General features: G+C 35.0%; 1 protein-coding gene across 6 annotated transcripts in view; it reads right to left on the minus strand.

Moving 5' to 3' along the window:
• PDS5B (PDS5 cohesin associated factor B) overlaps positions 1–20569 on the minus strand; it is a 201005-nt gene that overhangs the window by 42428 nt on the left and 138008 nt on the right. For all 6 annotated transcript variants that reach the window (XM_057532904.1, XM_057532903.1, XM_057532905.1 and 3 more), the window contains exons 20-21: positions 13609–13732; positions 10666–10824 (exon numbers count right to left, since the gene is read on the minus strand). In XM_057532904.1, coding sequence (XP_057388887.1) covers positions 10666–10824; positions 13609–13732 — 283 coding nt within the window. The remainder of the gene's footprint in view (positions 1–10665; positions 10825–13608; positions 13733–20569) is intronic.

The raw sequence follows: 20569 nt of genomic DNA on the forward strand, positions 1-20569 counted from the left end.
GGTCCACTTATATGTAGATTTTTAAATGAACACATGCTACAGTAAAACACAATCCACAGTTGATTGAATCAGAAATGCCCTGTGGATAGGGAGGAACCACATACAAAGAGCTGACTACAGATTATATTAGGATTTTCCACGACACAAAGGGTTGGCACCTTTAACTTCCATGTTGCTCAAAGGTCAGCTATAGTTCATAAATGAAGGAAAAGGCATCTGCAAAAAATCTTGAGCAGGGAACAATTATAAAGGTTTGCAGAAGTAACAGAAAACATACATTAGTGTCTTCCTACTTAAATCCCACCAAAATGGCAACACACACACACATGCACATGCACGTAAACACACACCAGTTAGCTGGGCCGGAAAACAAAAGGGGCCCCCCAAAAAACCAAAACCAAAGAAAAATTTCGAAAAACAAAATATACAGTAAAAAAAAAAATTAAGAGGTAAGAGGGCTTACAACTCCAGAAAAGCACAGAAGGAAACACCCTCCAAAAAGCCTTTTTTTTTTTTCAGCACAATCATAGTATAACCCTGAGATGATAAACTGAAGGTATTAAGAAATGTGAATTTACAGTAGCAGCCAGGAAATTAAATAAGGTGACAAAAGAGCTGAACCCAATCTTGGAACACTGGAGATCCCATTTTTACCTCAACCTGACATGAGTAATTTCCAGTTGGAAACAGAAATCAAAGAGCACCTCGGGTAACCCTCTGGCAACAGGATAGGTAGCTCAAACATCCAGAAGGCAAACTCCGCAAACACACAGAGTTATTTACAAACAGCTTAAGAATTAATTCTTCAGCTGAGAAGTGCCTTCAAAGTGTGAAGTGAAAATAATGAAATAAGGATCTCATTAGAAACATACTGATGAAATTTCTGAACTAAGAATATCCAAAAAATCTCAAAGCTTGCATGGAGGAACCTACCAAAAAAGAAACAAGAACCATATCAACTTCAGATTTCTTTACACACCAAAAAACAATATTCTGAATTTTCTGTTAGCCAAGTTACTTGAAAAATAGAATTCTAATCTTCAAGAATGAGGAGGAAAATATTTTCAGAAATCAGAGAGAAAGCTTACAAATTACGAGCCATTTTGAACAAATTATTCAAAGATGCACTCCACTAAAATATTTAATTCACAAGAAAATTCAATCAGCATAAATTATTACAAATAGAAAATAAACAAAAAAGTTATCATAAGTAAGACCAATAGACAGGTTCAAAAATAATAAATGAAACCACAACAGATGCAACACAACCAAAGACAGAAAAAATCTAAAACTAATGGACAAATACACTAGTCAAGATCTAAAAGCATTTAAACGGGATATGGATTTATATGGGATACTAATATAAAAAGGATATTGATGTACTTTTCTTTAATCTTACATCGTAAGATATAAAATTCATGAACATCTGTAAAACTAGCAGTGTAATATCAAAACAAACCAAAAGAAAAATGATTTTTTAAAAAAAGAACATCGAAAACTTCATCATCACAGCAGAAGACTTGAATATACCTCTTTCAAAAACTGATAGATGAAGCTGAGATGAAAAAAGGCAAGTACAGGAAATACATATAGAAATATAAGGAAATACATAGAGATAAAATATTTAAGGATAAAAAAAATCAGAACTGGCCTTTCTCATAATTATGATGAAAAGTAAAGAGAAAAGAGTTTAGCAAGACAAGATGATATGAGATTAAAAACTACAAAATAATTCCCCAAATCCACCACAAAACAAAATAATTTTAAAAGCTGAAATACCTAACAAAGTGGTGTAAGAGAAATATTTAAATTTTCTTTACAGAGAAAATTATAAAACTTTAATGAAAGACACATTGTAGATGAGCAAACAAAGCAATGGGAAAGAATAGAGGCGGTGTATAATATGAATGTTAGCACTGCAGATGACTGGAAGAAGGAGAGATCAGTCCATAAATTCTGCTGGGAAAGTTGGTTACCCTAATGGAGAGTAGAAAGAAATGGAATCCTTAAGTCACAGCATACAAGAAAAAGCAAACAAATCAATTCCAGATGGATTAAAATTTTTATATGTGAAAAGAAAACTTTAAAACTTTTAGAACATATGGGAGACTATTTTTATGACAATGGCATAGGAAATGATTTCTTAAACAAGATATAAAAGCATTAACTACAAGAGAAAAGAATGATAAATGTAGTTAAATTAAAATTAATAACTTTTGTTCAAGGGACACAATGAAGGGAGTAAAAAGACACACCATAAATGAGATTTTATGCATTTTAGAAACATACTTCAACATGTACCTGAAAAAATATTAGTGTGTGTAAAGATTACCTATGAGAAAAAGACAAACAATCCAAGAAAAAAAAGCAAAAGACATGAAAAGGAATTTCAGAAAGGAGGCAATATGAATGATGACTAGACATATAAACTTTTTTAGTAACCAGGGAAATGCAAATTAAGACGATACTGAGACACTTTTATATCTATTAGATGGGCAAAAATTAAGACATCTGACGATAATGTGTGTTATACACTGCTGAGAGGAAAATAAGTTTTAACAACCATCTTCAAAAATAATTCAGCAATAAAGTGAAAAGTTAAATATGTGTACAAACTGATGTTCATCACTATATCACTCTTGTGAATGTACCCTGGAGGAATTTGTGCTCATATGCATCAGAAGGCCTCTATAAGAAATTCACAGGAGCACTGTTCAAAAGAGGAAAAGAAATGGAAATACTGGGGCTTCCCTGGTGGCGCAGTGGTTGAGAATCTGCCTGCCAATGCAGGGGACACGGGTTCGAGCCCTGGTCTGGGAAGATCCCACATGCCACAGAGCAACTGGGCCCGTGAGCCACAACGACTGAGCCTGCGCGTCTGGAGCCTGTGCTCCGCAACAAGAGAGGCCGCGATGGTGAGAGGCCCGCGCACCGCGATGAAGAGTGGCCCCCACTTGCCGCAACTAGAGAGAAAGCCCTCGCACAGAAACGAAGACCCAACACGGCAAAAAATAAATAATAAATAAAAATTTTAAAAAAACAAAAAAAAACAAAAAAAAAAGAAATGGAAATACTCCAAATGTCCATTAGGAGAATAAGAGATATTTCACACAGTGATATAATACAGAGTAATGAATGAATGAATGAATGAACTACAGCTAGACTTGACAACAAGGGTTATTCTAAGAAACATATCCATAATGATAATATCAAGTCACCCAAGAATATATACGGTATAAAATAACTCTTATAAACTTCAAGAACAAGCAAAATTAAACAAGTACATGTTTAGAGATAAATATATGGTAAAATGGTGTTTTGTTTTAGTTAGGGAATAATAAACCAAAATTCAACAAAGTGGTTACCTGGGGCAGGAAAGAAATGGGAAGAAAAGTTTGGAGAATAATAAAACCAGGTGCTAAGAGTTCATGGGTGCTGAATCTTTGCAGGCAAAGTTTCAAAAGAGGAGAATAATCAAGAGATTTGAGTCTGGCACTAAAATTGCTTTTCTTACATAAATGATGGCTGATTCTGAAAGTGAAAAAGGTTAAAAGGTTGAGCAATGTTTTCATCACTGTCACAGAGGTAGAAGGAAAAAAAAAGTGGAATTCTGAGTTCAATAAAGAGTAGAGTCCTTGTTAAAAACCCTAGACTTGTGGGGGGATCCCAAATAAAAACATCTTAGACATAAAAGTGACCAGAAAAAGAATCAGCCTGTCAAAAACTGAAGCCTAGCTTCCAATCACTGCAGTCTTGACTGATTGAATGTGATCTGACAATAGCTCAACTGCCTGTCAGAAGCAAAACTAAATCCTGTTTGGAAGAATTATAAAATCATCCAGAGCCTCAAATTATCTCTACAATTTTTTGTTCACAAAGTCTACAGCTCAATCAAAAATAACATGTGTCCAAGATAAGACTTGACCAAAAATCAAGCGAAAAACAGACAAGAGAAAAAGAGCCCCTGGAGATCCAGATATTGAGGCTAACACACATAAACTTTAACATAATTAAAGATGTTCAAGGATTAAATAGTAAGAAAAAGAATTTTGGCAGGGAACTAAAAACTATATTTAAAAACTAAAGGAAATTACAGAAAATATATTAAAACTGCAATTAAGAATTCATATTTATAGGTTTAACATAAGATTAGACAAATCTGGAGAGAATGAGTAAATTCAAAGATGGGTCAGAAGAAAACAAAACTGAGGCATGAGCAAGCTGAAACAGGTATACCTCTGAGATACTGCAGGTATGGTTCCAAACAACCACAATAAAGCAAATATTGCAATGAAATGAGTTACACAAATTTTTTGTTTCCCAGTGCATAGAAAAGTTATGTTTACACTATAACATGGTCTATTAAATGTGCGACAGTATCATGTCTAAAAAAACAATGAACATACCTTACAAAATACAAAACAATACAAAAATATAAAAAGAAAAAGCTATTACAATGGCAACTATTAATAGTAATGACTATTTGGGTCTTCTGTCCATTTAAAAAAATTGGGTTGTCTTTTTGTTGAGTTGTAATCCTTCTTTTATAGAGTCTAGATAAAAGTCTCTTATCAGATATGATTTGCAAGTATTTTCTCCCATTCTGCAGGTTCACTTTTCACTTTTTTTTCAAATTGATAATTCTTTTTTTTAAAAAGGAGATATAATTGGCATATAACATATTAGTTCCAGATGTACAATGATTCAATATTTCCATATACTGTGAAATGATCACCATAATAAGTCTAGTTTTCACCCATCACCACACAGTTACAATTTCTTTTTCCTGTGATGAGAACTTTTCAAATCTACTCTCTCAGCAGAAACTTTCAAATATACCATACAGTATTAATAACTATAGTTACCATGCTGTACATTACATTCCTTGACTTATTTATTTTATAACTGGAAGTTTGTACCTTTAGAAGACTCCCTTTACCCATTTTGCACATCAGCCATCCCCTGCCCCCGACAACTACCAATCTGTTCTGTGTATCTATGAGTTTGGGGGTTTTTGTTGTTGTTGTTATTTGGTGTTTTTTAGATTTGATTCCGTGTGTAAGAAAGATCACACAGTATTTATCTTTCTCTGTCTATTTCACTTAGCATAATGCCCTCAAGGTCCATCAGTGTTGTCACAAATGGCAAGATTTTTTCTTCTTTTTTATGGCTGAATAATATTACATTGTATATATACACCACTTTTTCTTTATCCATTCATCCAATAGATGGACATTTAGGTTGCTTCTATGTCTTGGTTATTGTAAATAATGATACAATGAACATGGGGGTGCAGGTATCTTTTTGAGTTAGTATTCACATTTCCTTCAGATAAATATTCAGAAGTGAAATTACTGGATCACATGGTACTTCTATTTAAACTTTTTTTTTCCTATTTTTAATTTTTGGAAGATCCTCCATATTGTTTTTCATGGTGGCTACATCAATTTACATTCCCACCACCAACAATTTATATTCCCACATCCTCACCAACACTTGTTATTTGTCTTTTTTATATTTGCCAATCTAACAGGAGTGAGGTCCTATGTTATTGCGGTTTTGATTTGCATTTCCCTGATGATTACTGATGTTGAGCACCTTTTATATAACTGCTGATGATTTGTTTATCTTTGGAAAAATGTCTCTGCCTATTTTTTAATCAAATTGTGTTTTTTGCTATTGAGTTATATGTGTCATTTATATAATACAGATATTAACCCCCTTATCAGATACATGATTTGCAAATATTTTCTCTCAGTAGGTTTCCTCTTCATTTTGTTGATGGTTTCACTTTCTTGATAATGCCCTTTGATGCACAAAAGTTTTACATTTTGATGAAGTACAATTTATCTGTTTTTGGTTTTTTTTTTTTTGGTGTTTGTGCTTTTGATTTCTCATGTAGGGATACACTGCCAAATCCAATATTAGGAAATTCTCCAGGATTTTACTGTTACTTTTGTTCTAAATCATATGTATATAATCTATTGTTTCATACTTTAATTATTGTAACAAGGTATGATATCTAGCAGCATAAGCCCTCCAAGTGTCTGTAATGATGACTTCTGCTGCCGCCCCTCCTCCTCCTCCTACAACTACTTCATCATCATCATCATCATCATCTTCTTCTTCTTCAAGATGATTTTGGCTATTCTTACCCTTTTGCATTTCTACTGAAATTTTACAATCAGCTTGTCTCTTCTCCCTATACCACTCTACCCCAACATATACACACACATCTGGCTAGAATTTTGATACCTCTTGTATTGAACTATAAATCTGCAGATAATTTTCATCATTATAGTATCACCATCCCATTCCATGGTATTATAATCCTGACCTTTTCATTTCATGAAGACAGTATATACCTTAGGTGGCCTTTAACTTCACTGAGGAATGTTTCTAAAACATCTGTGTAGAGGTATTGCTTACCTTTCTTAAGTATATTCCTAGGCATTTAATGGTTTTTGATGTTACTGTAAATATAATTTTCAATATTTATTTTCTAATTGCTTATTATTGGCATAGAAATATAAAGTTACTTCTTTTTTACACTGACTTTGAATCCGGGGACCTTGTTAAAGACAATTTTTAATTCTATTAACTTCTGCATTCTTTTAGGATTTCTCCGTTCATAGTAATAACAGCTTTTTTTTTTTCCTTCATTCTTAATGGTTTTCATTTCTCTTTCTTCCTCCTAGAATGGCCAGATCCTTCAAAACAACACAAGTGGTGATAGTGGATATTTTTATCCCATTCCCAGTCTCAGGGGGAAAAGACAGAGTAACAGTAACTAACAGAAGACTTGAGGACTTCTCAATGTCATATATAGAACTGTACACAACCCAGTTCTGACACACTTTCTGTCAACTTTGTATTTAATTAGCATATTCTGCTTACATATTATGTAAATAGTGATTACAGTTAATTTGCCACCTGAGGGACTTCCCTGGTGGTCCAGTGGTTAAGAATCCACCTGCCGGGGCTTCCCTGGCGGCGCAGTGGTTGAGAATCTGCCTGCTAATGCAGGGGACACGGGTTCGAGCCCTGGTCTGGGAAGATCCCACATGCCACGGAGCGGCTGGGCCCGTGAGCCACAACTGCTGAGCCTGCGCGTCTGGAGCCTGTGCCCCGCAACAGGAGGGGCCGCGATAGTGAGAGGCCCGCGCACCGCGATGAAGAGCGGTCCCCGCACCGCGATGAAGAGTGGCCCCCGCTTGCCGCAACTAGAGAAAGCCCTCGCACGAACCGAAGACCCAACACAGCCAAAAATAAATAAATAAATAAATAAATAAATAAAGTAGCTATTAAAAAAAAAAAAAAAAAACCAATGCAATTTGTTAAAAAAAAAAAAAAAAAAAAAAAAAGAATCCACCTGCCAATGCAGGGGACACGGGTTCGAGCCCTGGTCCGGGAAGATCCCACATGCCACACACCAACTAAGCCCGTGCGCCACAACTACTAAGCCTGCGCTCTAGAGCCCGTGAGCCACAACTACTGAGCCCATGTGCCACAACTACTGAAGCCCGCACGCCTAGAGCCCGTGCTCCGCAACAAGAGAAGCCACCACAATGAGAAGCCCGTGCACCGCAACGAAGAGTGCCCCCACTTGCCACAACTAGAGAAAGCCCGCATGCAGCAACAGACCCAAGGCAGCCAAAAATAATTAATTAATTTTTTTAAAATTGGCCAAAAAATAAAAATTTGCCACCTGATGTTTTTTCAGTTTGTTCTATCAGTTTTGTGTTCATTTTCATCTTCTTCTTGCCTTATTTTTGGTTAAATATTTTTATTCCATTCTCCTCTTTACTGGCTTATTCGTTTTATATTTTCCTATTCTTTTAGTAGTTGTCCTAGAGAGTAGTGGCCTTAACTTACTGAAGGCCTATTTCAATTATTCTGTCTTAAACTTTCAGAACAGTAGTAGGTTCAGTATTCTAAGAAAACTTAAAATATGTCAACTCCCTTTATACTCTGATGCTTACTGTGCTCTTGTTCACACAGGACCATTACTCTTCTAATTTTATGCAGTTAATATTTATTTAGATTTACCAACATATTTTCCTCTTTCTCTTGTTTTTCACTCTGTTCTGTCTCTGTGATAATTTGCTTTCTACCCAAAGAATTAAAGTAGAAATTCTTTTAGCTGGGATAACTGCTAATGAACTCTTTCAGTTTTTGTTTGTCTGAAAATGTCTTTATTTTGCCTTCCCTTTTTAAAGGATATTTTCTGCAGGTTTAGAATTCTAGATTGGTACATTTCTTCCACTCGATAATTTGAAAATGTTATTCCATTATCTTCCATTTTCTTATCTTTTCTTTTGAAGTCAAGTGACAGTCTTGTCCATTTGAAGGTTTTCTGTCTTTTTGCTGTGAATGCTTTTAATCTTTTCTATTTTGATTGGTTCCAGTTTTACTATGATGTATCTGGGTGTGCTTTGTGTTATATTTATCCTACTTGGGGCTTCTACCTGATCTTGAATGTATAGCTTTGATGTCTTTCATAAATTTTGAAAAATTGTCTGGCATTATCACTTCAAATACTATTTCTGTTTCATATTCTCTTTCCTCTCTTTCTGTAGTTCTAATTACACTCTAAATATACAATATTTTTTTTTTTACTGTGACCCAGCTGTCTGACATACTTTTTTAAAATCTTTATTTATTTATTTATTTATTTATTTATTTATGGCTGCGTTGGGTCTTCGTTTCTGTGCGAGGGCTTTCTCTAGTTGTGGCAAGCGGGGGCCACTCTTCATCGCGGTGCGCGGGCCTCTCACTGTCACGGCCTCTCTTGTTGCGGAGCACAGGCTCCAGACGCGCAGGCTCAGTAGTTGTGGCTCACGGGCCCAGCCGCTCCACAGCATGTGGGATCTTCCCAGACCAGGGCTCGAACCCAAGTCCCCTGCACTGGCAGGCAGACTCTCAACCACTGTGCCACCAGGGAAGCCCTGACATAATTTTTGTATGCAGACAAAAATTGTTTCATTAGGCTTCACAGATACTGCATTTTTTACAAATTGAAGGTTTGTGTCAAGCAAGTCCATCAGTGCTATTTTTCCAACAGCATTTGCTCACTTCATGTCTCTGTGTCACATTTTTATAATTCTTGCAATATTCCAAATGATTTCATTATTATTACATTTGTTATGGTGATAAGTGATCAGCGATCTTTAATGATACTATTGTAATTGTTCTGAGGTGCCATGAACCACTGCCACATAACATAGCGAACTTAATTAGTAAATGTGTGTGTTCTGACTGCTCTACAGACTGGCCATTCCCCCATCTCTCTCTCTCTCTCTCCCTCAGGCCGCCCTATTCCCTGAGACACAACAATGCTGAAATTAGGCCAATTAATAACCCTACAATGGCCTCTGTAAAGTGTTCAAGTGAAAGGAAGCACTGCACATCTCTCAGTTTAAATCAAAAGCTAGAAATGATCAAGCTTAGTGACAAAGGCATGTCAAAAGCTGCAATCAGCTGAAAGTTACACCACTTGTGCCAGTTAGCCAAGTTGTGAATGCAAAGGAAAAGTTCTTGAAAGAAATTAAAAGTGCTACTCCAGTGAACACGTGAATGATAAGAAAGCAAAACACCCTTATTGCTGATATGGAGAGAGTTTTAGTGGACTGGAGAGGAGATCAAACCAGCCCAACATTCCCTTAAGGCAAAGCCTAATCCAGAGCAAGGCCCTAACTCTCTTCAATTCTGTGAAGACTTGGCGAGGTGAGGAGGCTGCAGAGGAAAAATCTGAGGCTAGCAGAGGTTGGTTCATAATATTTAAGGAAAGAAGCCATCTCTATGACGTAGAAGTACAAGGTGAAGCAGCAAGTACTGATGCAGAAGCTGCAGCAAGTTATCCAGAACGTCTAGCTAAGATCATTAATTAAGGTGGCTATGCTAAACAACAGATTTTCAACGCAGAAAACAATCTTCTACTGGCAGAAGATGCCGTCTAGGACTTTCATAGCCAGAGAGAAGTCAATGCTTGGCTTCAAAGCTTCAAAAGGACAGGCCTACTCTCTTGTTAGGGGGCTAATGTAGCTGGTGACTTTAAACTGAAGCCAATGCTCATTTATCATTCTGAAAATCCTAGTTTTAAGGTTTTCTTTTCACACATATGTGTATATATCTAAAAACACAAAGACGTGCATAAAACTCCACGTAACTGTAAGGGGTCAATTCTCCAAGACCCAAACATGCCATGCCTTACCCCAAATACTTACATACTGGAGACAGAGAAAATCACTATTTCTGTCCCAATGTTTTCTCCCAAGGCTCTTTTAATTCTCTCTTGTATGTATGAAATGCAACAACTACTATCATACAGCCATATTACAAACTAACCTGTCAGTCTTCACATTTTTAAAAAAAGATGTCATTATAAAAATTAAACCCCTATAATAAAGTTGAAATAGACAGAATCAGGTGATATTTTGTATTTATCAAGGAAAGTATTCCAGGTCATAGTCCTATGCTCAACTAAAGAGATGTTTCAATGTTGCTTCACTTACAATGGAGATACAGCATGTTGAAAAGATAGGAAAACCTAAAGTAAGTCAGCCAAATTGAAGTGTTATTTACATCATTTCACTTCTCTCTTTGCTGCATAAAATTTTAGAAGATAGCATCATGAAGGACACACATCTAAAAAATAAAAATTACCCGATCATTCATGAGAAGATCCTTCACAATGAAAGTAGCTACCAAAGACTTCAAAGGAGCAGCAAACTGATCCGGTGCAAGGAGAGCAATATGACCAATAGTAACCAGCGGTGTTATGAGATGTTCCAGGTTGCTTGGATCCAGGCTCTTATGCAAAGGCTGAAAATGAGGAAAGGAAAATGATCAACTCCATAAACATGCAAATAAGCTGTTCACATACTTCACCTTCAAATTTTAAAAACTACAGAAGTTCCAATACATGGTTTAAGTAGTAGCTCAAGCTTACATTTAAACTTTTATAGGTTATTTATGTAGAAGGCATCATATTTAAATATTTTCAGTTTTGCCCAAGTTATATTTTAGAGGTTAGGTAAAGAACATTTCAGCATGAAGAATCATATTATGTATCATATATTTTATGACCACATACATAAGTATGTTAGAGACTGCTAAGGCTCACCAATATCCACTTCCATTCAAGGATGCCTATATGTGCAGTTAGGTGAGGATGTGAGTAAGTTCTGGTTACCAGAACAGGAATGAAAGTGAGGTATGCCATGCCTGTACTGAGGCAGATATGAGCAACGTATCTTCTCCACATTCTCTCTCTTTACTCACTGGCTGTCTTAATACCAAGGATCCGGTGGGACTCAAAGAGAAGCCACTAGTCAAAAAGGGTCTGTGTGCCTAAGCCACTGATTAGAATACAATCAAAGCACCCAATTAGACTTTTTTCAGGACCAAGAAATAAGTTTTATTATGTATAGTCACATGGATTTTTGTGGATTTTTATAGCATCAAATATTAAGTACCATAACTAATAAAATTATTTTTATTATTCTAATAGGAAACCCAGCCATTAATATTCATTTTGCCATGACAAAAGAATGAGGCTCTTTATATACTCACATAAATTGATATCTAAAATATATCGTTAAACTTTTAAAATAGGAAAATCAGAAGAGTGACTACAGTATACTATCATTGGCATAAGGAGAGGGGGAAGGGACAAAATATGTGTGTATTTTGTGTATTTATATTACTTGCATATGAATAAAATCTCTCCAGAAAAGTACATTAGAAACTGATAACACTGGCTGCCTCTAAGAAACTGGGTGGCTGGGGATACGGGGGTGAAGCAAAAGAGAAAACTCTTTACTCTTTAGTATTTACTACTGGATATTTGTTTTGTATCTTTTGATTTTGAAGCAGGTGAATATATTATCTATTAAAAATTTTAATGGCACATTTTAATGAAGAATTGATGCTCTATCCTCCTACACTGAACACCAAGAATTCTAGGCTTGAAAAACAACACAAAACTGTTCTTCCCAACACACTGGGGCAATATGAGAGGCTTCGTTTAGTCAAAAGTATATTTAAATGAGTTTACTTCTTGCTATTCTCGATGACCTCCCTCAGTACCTCCATTGCACATCTAAGTGATAACTTGTTGTTTACATTATAAACAAATACCTGATAGTGTACTTTTTTCAATTCATTTATTATAATGTGTGACAATTTTCCACAGTAAGATAATAAAATCATTTCTGAAAAAGCAAAATAAATGGCCAGTCCCTGGATTAACAGTAACCTCATAAAGGCCATATGTCTCTATGAAACCTTTTCTCAGAAAGCCAGCCAATCTTGTATGTCATAGTAGAAGGATTACCGGTTAGGTTCTTGTAAAGATAAGTAACAGATATCAAAAATGAAAATAAAAGTACCCTAAAAATTCAAGTTATTATCAGCATTATCCTCCTCCTCACTATCATTGGAAGGAACAAAAAGGAGATTATTCAAGAAAAACAAAAGCTTTCTAGAAATCAACATGAGTTCATTGAAGTCATCCCCTTATTAAAAAAAAAGACTATAGAAAGTATTTCCACCCCCAAATTTAAAATATATTACTATTTGCTATCTATAGCAAAGATGCTGTTTAATAAAGAAAACTTTTTTCCTCCTTTAGGTCTTTAACATAATATATGAAAATGACAAAATTAGCATAAATATTTCTAAAACAGAGATAACAAGTCTAAGTATTTATGGTGGGTTAGTTTCAGCATAATTTCCAAATTGTTTTGACTTCATTCAAAGCTCCTAAACTAAAATTATAAGTTAGGATTTTATAGATTTTCTGCTTAGCTTCTATTTGTAGGAAGAATGCTAAAGACAGCCCCTGATTATAAGAGCTTGTAATGAAATTGCAATGCTTAGAAAGGGTAATAGTAATTCCAAGTACAGAAAAAATAATATAAAATACATATTGAAAGATGGTCAGTAGACATTTGGTCCTATCCAATACATCCATAAGACACTTGGTCTACACACAAAGGTCCTCGATATTTGTTCATATTTGGTCCTGTCCAAAACCATTTGGCATGGACCAAATATGCCCACAGACATTTTGGAGAGCACCAAAATATCAAGGACCTTTTGGTGTGGACCAAATGCTCTGCAAGGGAAAAGGCACATTTTAATCTGACATAAAATTATGTCAGTCATTGTAGTACAAACTTAAACTTATTTACCTTACATTACAAATTAGTATGGATTTATAGAACCCCACACTTCAGTAGTATCTCATATATAGAAATCTAACTTTCAAATCTGTAAACTGATAATCATCTACTACCTACTGTCAGTAAGTGGGATTTTATATGTAATTACTTACTAATGAAAAATAGTTTCCTAATACTAAACGTATAAAGTAATGTCAAAAAATATTATACAACTGTTTGATTTCTGAATCTGAGTTAGCATTAAACATCTGAATAATCAGATATTTTCTGATTTTAACCGCCCATCAATATTGATTATACTAATTCAAATTCTGAAAATAAACTATAAAATGATACATCTCCAAATGTGAACATCCTATAAAATCATTCATATTTGTTTTTTAACTATAACATGACACAAACAAAAAACTTTTCTCTTTACCTCAAATATCTGTGCAAACTGTGTCTCTTTACTAGAAAATATCGCATGGATACAATGAATAGCATATTTGGCTTGACGGGGGGGTCCTTTTTTAGATTTGTGATGTAAAACAGGAAGCAAAGCTCTAAAAAAAAAAAAAAAAATTAAAGAAAAACAATTAACCAGAAAAAACAACATGACTTCCACTAGATACTTTAATGCTTGTATTTTTTAAGTAATGTTTTGTAAAAACAAAAAAAGTCGTAACATCTACTCAGACATTTTCAATCTATAATTTCGCTTTATAAATATCCATATTAAAAATATAATCCAAATACAAGTATTTTTTCCTTTTTAGTTAATAATTATAAAAACAAACAAGGATGGTGACCCATTTCTTCTTTTTAATGTCATTGCTTTAGCCTTTTCTATTTCATTCTCACTGGTACCACTTCAGCTAAGCTTCTGCCACCTTACACCTTCTTTCTGCAGGCTCTTCCTCTTCCAATTCACCTTTTACTTTGTGCCAAAACAACCTACATGAACAGAAATTTGATCATTTAACCAATACAAATTGAGCACTTACTATAGTGCCAGGCACTATTAAAAGTCCCAAATCCTTGCCTTCATGCTACCAGCATATTAGGGATAAGACACATGATTACAAAAACATATGATATGTCAAATTGTGGTAACTCCTGTAAAGGGAAAAAAAGAAGCAGAAGAAGAAAAAGAGGACAGGAATAGGGAATGCAGCTAAGTGTGTGACAGTGTTACAATTTTAAATAGGGTGCTTATAGACGTGCTTATAAAGTAACATTTGAGCAGAGTTCTGAAAGAGGTAGGGAATGGGTCATATAGCTACCTGGAAGAACATTTATGTATCGTATCATTCCACTATATAAAAACTTAAAATCCTGAATAAAGCAGAATCTCTTAGCTCAACTATTATGAATACATCTCACAGTGAAAGCAACTTCTGAATCTTCGCCCTTGCCCAATAACAACCCAGTGCTCCAGTAGAAAAAAAAATTAGAGGTAAAATAATTCATTATAATAATATAAGTCTCAGAAAAGATACCAACAGCAAAATATAATTTTAAAAAAATGACAAACTGAAGGGAAACTTTGCATTTCATGTTACAGAGAAAGGGTTAATATCCCTAAAATGTAAACACCTACAAACAGAGAATGAAAAGACCAACAATATCACAGAAAAATGGGTTGGATCTAACAGAGTAGAAAGCTCTTCAAAAGAAGATAAACAAATTACCCAATTATATGTGAACAGATGTTTATCTTCACTCCTTTAAAAACATATATAAATACAAATTAAAACTATACTCAGAGGACTTCTGCTTCAGATTAGGACAGTATATCTGAGACTGGGTTTACTCTTTTACCTTAAACAAGCAGAAAACAAGATAATATGTTAATGGTTTCAGACACTGGACAATAGGAAGCACAGTTCGAAAATCCGTAAAGATGGGAAACAAACTAGAAGAGCCCTACATCTGCCCCCAATTACTGCAAGGAGGTAGTTTCCAGACTGCAGTACAAGAAGTAGAGACCCAAATAGAGCCTGGTGGTTGCATGCAGTTGAGGTAGACAGGAATGAGAATTCAGGGAGGCCAAGGGAGCTATACTTTGTACAGCAAAGCACCACAGAGGAGGGAGCTACAAAGAGAGAAAGAGAGCTGGAGTTCTGTAGACCTGAAGAGGGGTATCCTTGAGTCTTTGGCTGAATAATGATCAGCGTGATGTAAGAGCAAAAACTACCTAAGACCAGGAAAAGAATGTTAGAAAGAAGTAGGCCAAAAAACTCCCTACCACACACAGGGCCGGTAGCAATTCATGTTTCCACCAGCCACAGCAGAAAGACCTTCTAATATATAATCAGGGCAAAATTAATCAATAGACACAGTCCCAGAAATGGCACAGGTGACAGAATTAGCAAAGACATAAAAACAGTTGTTATAAATATGCTCCATATGCTCATGAAGGTAAGAAGAAAACATGAACATGATGAGGACAGAAGTGAAATATATATATTTAAAAGACCCAAATGGAACTACTAAATGTGAAAAATGTAATACCTCAAATTAAAAATATATACATAGAATAAAAGCAGATTATATATATTATAGAAGAAAAGATCAGCGACCTTGAAGACACAGCAATAGAAACTATGCAAAATAAAACAAAAGGGAAAAAAAAAGAATGGCACATCAGTGACCTCCAATACAATATTAAGTAGTCACAAATACATGCAGCTGGAGTCCCAGAAACCAAGGGGGTGAGAAGGGGAGAACATTAAAAAAAAAAAAGAAAGAAAGAAAGAATTACCAAAAAAACTCCAAATATGATGAAAATAAACCCACAGTCCCAAGAATCTCAATAAACCTCAAGCAGAAGAAACATTAAGTATACCATTCCAAGGCACATCATTATCAATTTGGTGAAAACAGCGATTAAAAAAAAAAAAAAAAAAAAAAAAATCTCGGGGCTTCCCTGGTGGTGCAGCGGTTGAGAATCTGCCTGCCAATGCAGGGGACATGGGTTCGAGCCCTGGTCTGGGAAGATCCCACATGCCACGGAGCAACTAGGCCCGTGAGCCACAACTACTGAGCCTGCGCGTCTGGAGCCTGTGCTCCGCAACAAGAGAGGCCGCGATAGTGAGAGGCCTGCGCACCGCGATGAAGAGTGGCCCCCGCTCGCCGCAACTAGAGAAAGCCCTCGCACAGAAACGAAGACCCAACACAGCCAAAAATAAATAAATAAATAAATTTAAAAATAAATAAATAAATAAATAAATAAATAAAAGTGCTGTATGTTAAAAAAAAAAAAAAAAAATCTCAAAACCAGTCAGAGAAGACCTATTATGTATAGAGGAACAAAGAATGAAGAACACTTTTCATCAGAAACTATGCAGTCCAGAAAATAAGAGAGTGACATCTTTCAGGTACTAAAAACCAAAAGAACTCTCAACCTAGAATTCTATTCCGAGCAAAAATACTTTAAGAATGAAGATAAAATAAAGACTTTTTCAGACAAAGAAAAGCTAAGATAATTAATTATAAGCAGAATTATACTCTAAGAAACATTAAAGTTATTCAGGAACAAAAATGATAACCAGATGAAAATATGGATAGATATCCAAAACATGAAGAATGGCAAAAAAGGTAAATATATGTGTACAAATCAAAGAAATATGCTATTGTTAACCTGAGATATATCAAAGTATTTAGGGCAAAAATATCAGTAACATACTGTAGCATTTATAACATATATAGAAACAAAATATATGACAACAAAAGCAAAAAAGCCTGGAGGGGGAAGGCATGGAAGTATATACTGCTGCAAGATTTTTACAATATACATTAAGGGGTATAATTTTATTTGAACACAGATAAGCCAATAAAATAAAATCATTAAAAATACTCAACCTCAAAGAGGGCAGAAATAGAAAGAAATGGGAACATATATTAAGATGGCAGCTTTAAACCCAACTGTATCAACAGTTACATTAAATGGTAAATGGTATAAACATTCCAATTGAAAGAAAGAGTGTGTCAAATTGGATTAAAACAACCAAAATCAAAACAAACCAACAAAAACCAAACAAAGACCAAACTCAAACTATAGGATATTTACAGGGTATTTATTTTAAATATTAAGTCCCAGGAACATTTACAGGGAAGGAAGGAAGGGAGGGAGGGAGGGAGCAAGGGAGGGAAGGAAGAATGAAAGAATGAGAGAACTGGGACTTCCCTGGTGGCGCAGTGGTTAAGAATCCACCTGCCAATGCAGGGGACACGGGTTTGAGCCCTGGTCCACGAAGATCCCACATGCTGCAGAGCAACTAAGCCCGTGTGTCACAAATACTGAGCCTGCGCTCCAGAGCCCGCAAGCCACAACTACTGAGCCCGCACGCCACAACTACTGAAGCCTGACCGCCTAGAGCCCGTGCTCCGCAACAAGAGAAGCCACCTCAGTGAGAAGCCCGCGCACCGCAATGAAGAGTAGCCCCCGCTCGCCACGACTAGAGAAAGCTTGTGCGCAGCAACGAAGACCCAACACAGCCAAAAATAAATAAATAAATAAATTTTAATGTTAATAATAATAAAAAAAAAAAAGACAGAGAATAAAAGACCAAAAGAAAGAGATATGCCTTGCAAACACGAATACAAATGAAAGTAGATGCTGCTCTCAAAGACTACAGAACAAGGAAGATAACCAGGGACAAGGAGAAACATTTCATTAACAACATAGTCTGTTGACAAGGCTATGGGGAACCAAGTACATTCATACACTGCTGGAGAGAATGCGAAATGGTATGACCACTACAGAGGGAACTGTAACAATATCTAGTAAAATTATATATGCATTTATTCTATGATATATCCACAAAATAAATATTTAAATGTGGAATAACTGCTAGTATATGTAAAGAGAAAAAAAGCAAGGTGGAGAAAGGCATGTATAGTGTACTTTATCATTCTTCTATCAAAGAGATCATGTGAACACACATACATATACACATACGCACTGAAACACATCTAGACCGACATGCATGAAAAGACGTCTTTTAAGTTTATCTATAGGTAAGAAGGAATAGGGTAGAGTGCTGAGGAGTACAAGCTAGACTTCTTAGAATATATCTTGCTTTTTCAGCTTGTCTTTAAAACCTGTGAATATTTCATATAATTAAGAAATAAAATTTTTTTAAAGTAACCTCAAAAAATAAAAAGAAACAAATGAACAAAAAGTGTGCATCCATTTGGTGGCATAACCACACAAAGAATCATTTCAAGTAACTTTAAAACACAAGAATTTGACTGTAAATCCCTAATGTGATACACCCTGAATACAAAGAGAACTAACTACATAATGCAAACAAACAGCTGTTTTTAGGAATCACACTGGTGGCACTACTACTATTCTGAGACCATTCTGTATTTATTATGGGATAATTCAAATGAGTTATTATGTAATATCATAGTTTTATCATCCTGTATTATCTCAGCATAGGGGAAAAGATAAAAATGTAAAATTGAAGAGGCTCAATAAAAACCCAATTTGAACTGGAATAATCAATATAAACATACAATGCATCTTATCTTCCAAAAAACCTTTTTTTTTTTTAAGCTGTATCCACAGAATTGCACTAGAAAAGTGACTCACACATTAGCAATTAGTACACACAAGATTCACATTCTGATTTCTTAATACTATTCCCACTAAAAGGAACCAGGGCTCCTTAGAGAAATGGCTGAATCCAGGTCTGGGGCAGGACATGTACAAGATGGGTCTGGAACATTTTGTCATACCAGGTTGCAAAGACATTACAAAGATTAGTGGAGTTATTCAAAAGGATTCAGAAGTCAATCTGAATAGCCTATAGATGGGACAATGTGAGCATCGAGTGATCACTGTAATTGACTGAAACACAAATATGAGTAAATCAGTTTATAATTATATTTTTAAAAGATGACAACAGAGGATACTAGTAAACTCCTCACTCTTCATTTTGAACTCTGTTCAATACATAAAAGAATCACCCATTACTTACAGATATGGAAAACAAACTTACGGTTACCAAAGGGGAAGTGTAGCGGGGAGGGATAAATGAGGCGCTTAGGATGAACATATACACACTACTACATATGTATAAGACAGATAACTAACAAGGACCTATTGTAGAGCACAGGGAATTCTACTCAATATTCTGTGATAACCTATATGAGAAAAGAATCTAAAAAAAAAGAATATATGTATATGTATAACTGAATCACTTTGCTGTACACCTGAAACTAACACAACATTGTAAAGCAACTATACTCCAATAAAAAAAAAGATTCATGATGTTTAAAATAAAATAAACTGATAAATAAAATGAAAAAAAGCATTTTAATTTTTCTTTATGTGCTTTAAAGTAATGCTTATGTTTCTGCAAGTTAATTGACTTAGAGCAAAACGAATAATATTAGGTACAGAAAAAAAGCCTGAATAAATAACTTCTGATGCTAAAAAAAGAAAAAAAGAAGAAGAAAAAAAAAGTATCAAGCACTTATCCTGCCAAAGAATAGATGAGAAGTTCCTCTTTATAAAAGTATTCAGCTAACAAGTGGTAAAGGAATGACAGAGTATCATTACTGATTACTAAATATGATCAGCTGCTAACATCATAAAAGAGAAACAACCAGGTATTACATTCCTCCTGACAGAAGAGCATACCACCACCTACAAAGTGGTCCTGTGACGACAAAAAAGCTGAAGCAGAATCCAATCAGGCCTCTGGATTCAACTATCACTTTACAGAAAACACAGGAAAACGTTAAAGCATGCCAAAGGCATACAATTAGCAAAAAGCAAAAAATCAGTTTATGTGAAACTCTTCAAGATAAACAACCTGGTTTCTTCATCAAACACAAAGAGAAGAGCTAACTGGAGGGGGAACCTACAGGAGAAAAGGGACTTCAGAGACCTATCAACCAATAACAATGTAGAAACCTCACTTGGACCCCGATTCAAAAAAAAAACAAACTGTTAAAAAAATTACTATATTTTTGAGAAAATTAATTGGATATTATTATTAGGAAATTATTATTAACTGTGTTTACGATAAAGTATTGTGATCATTTTTTTAGAGTTATCTTTTGGAGATACTGAGATGTATAGATGAAAATACAGAGTCTGGGATTTGTTTTCAAATATAAGGGGAATGCAGGGAGTGGGTAGAATTATAAATTAAACAAAGTGGCTTTTAGTTATTTATATATAAACAGGTTGGTGGATACATGGGAGTTCACTATAATATTCTACCTCTTCTTTATATGTTTGAAAACTTCAATAATAAACTATGTAAAAAAACAATTCGAGCCTCACCAAAATGCTCTCTTTTTAGTCTGTGGTTTGTGGATTGTTTGTGAAATGAAAAATTATTATTTTCTGGTTACTTCAGTAACTGAAGTCCCCAGAG

The sequence above is a fragment of the Balaenoptera acutorostrata genome, chromosome 18 (assembly GCF_949987535.1).
Source record: "Balaenoptera acutorostrata chromosome 18, mBalAcu1.1, whole genome shotgun sequence".
Taxonomy (NCBI): Eukaryota; Metazoa; Chordata; class Mammalia; order Artiodactyla; family Balaenopteridae; genus Balaenoptera; species Balaenoptera acutorostrata.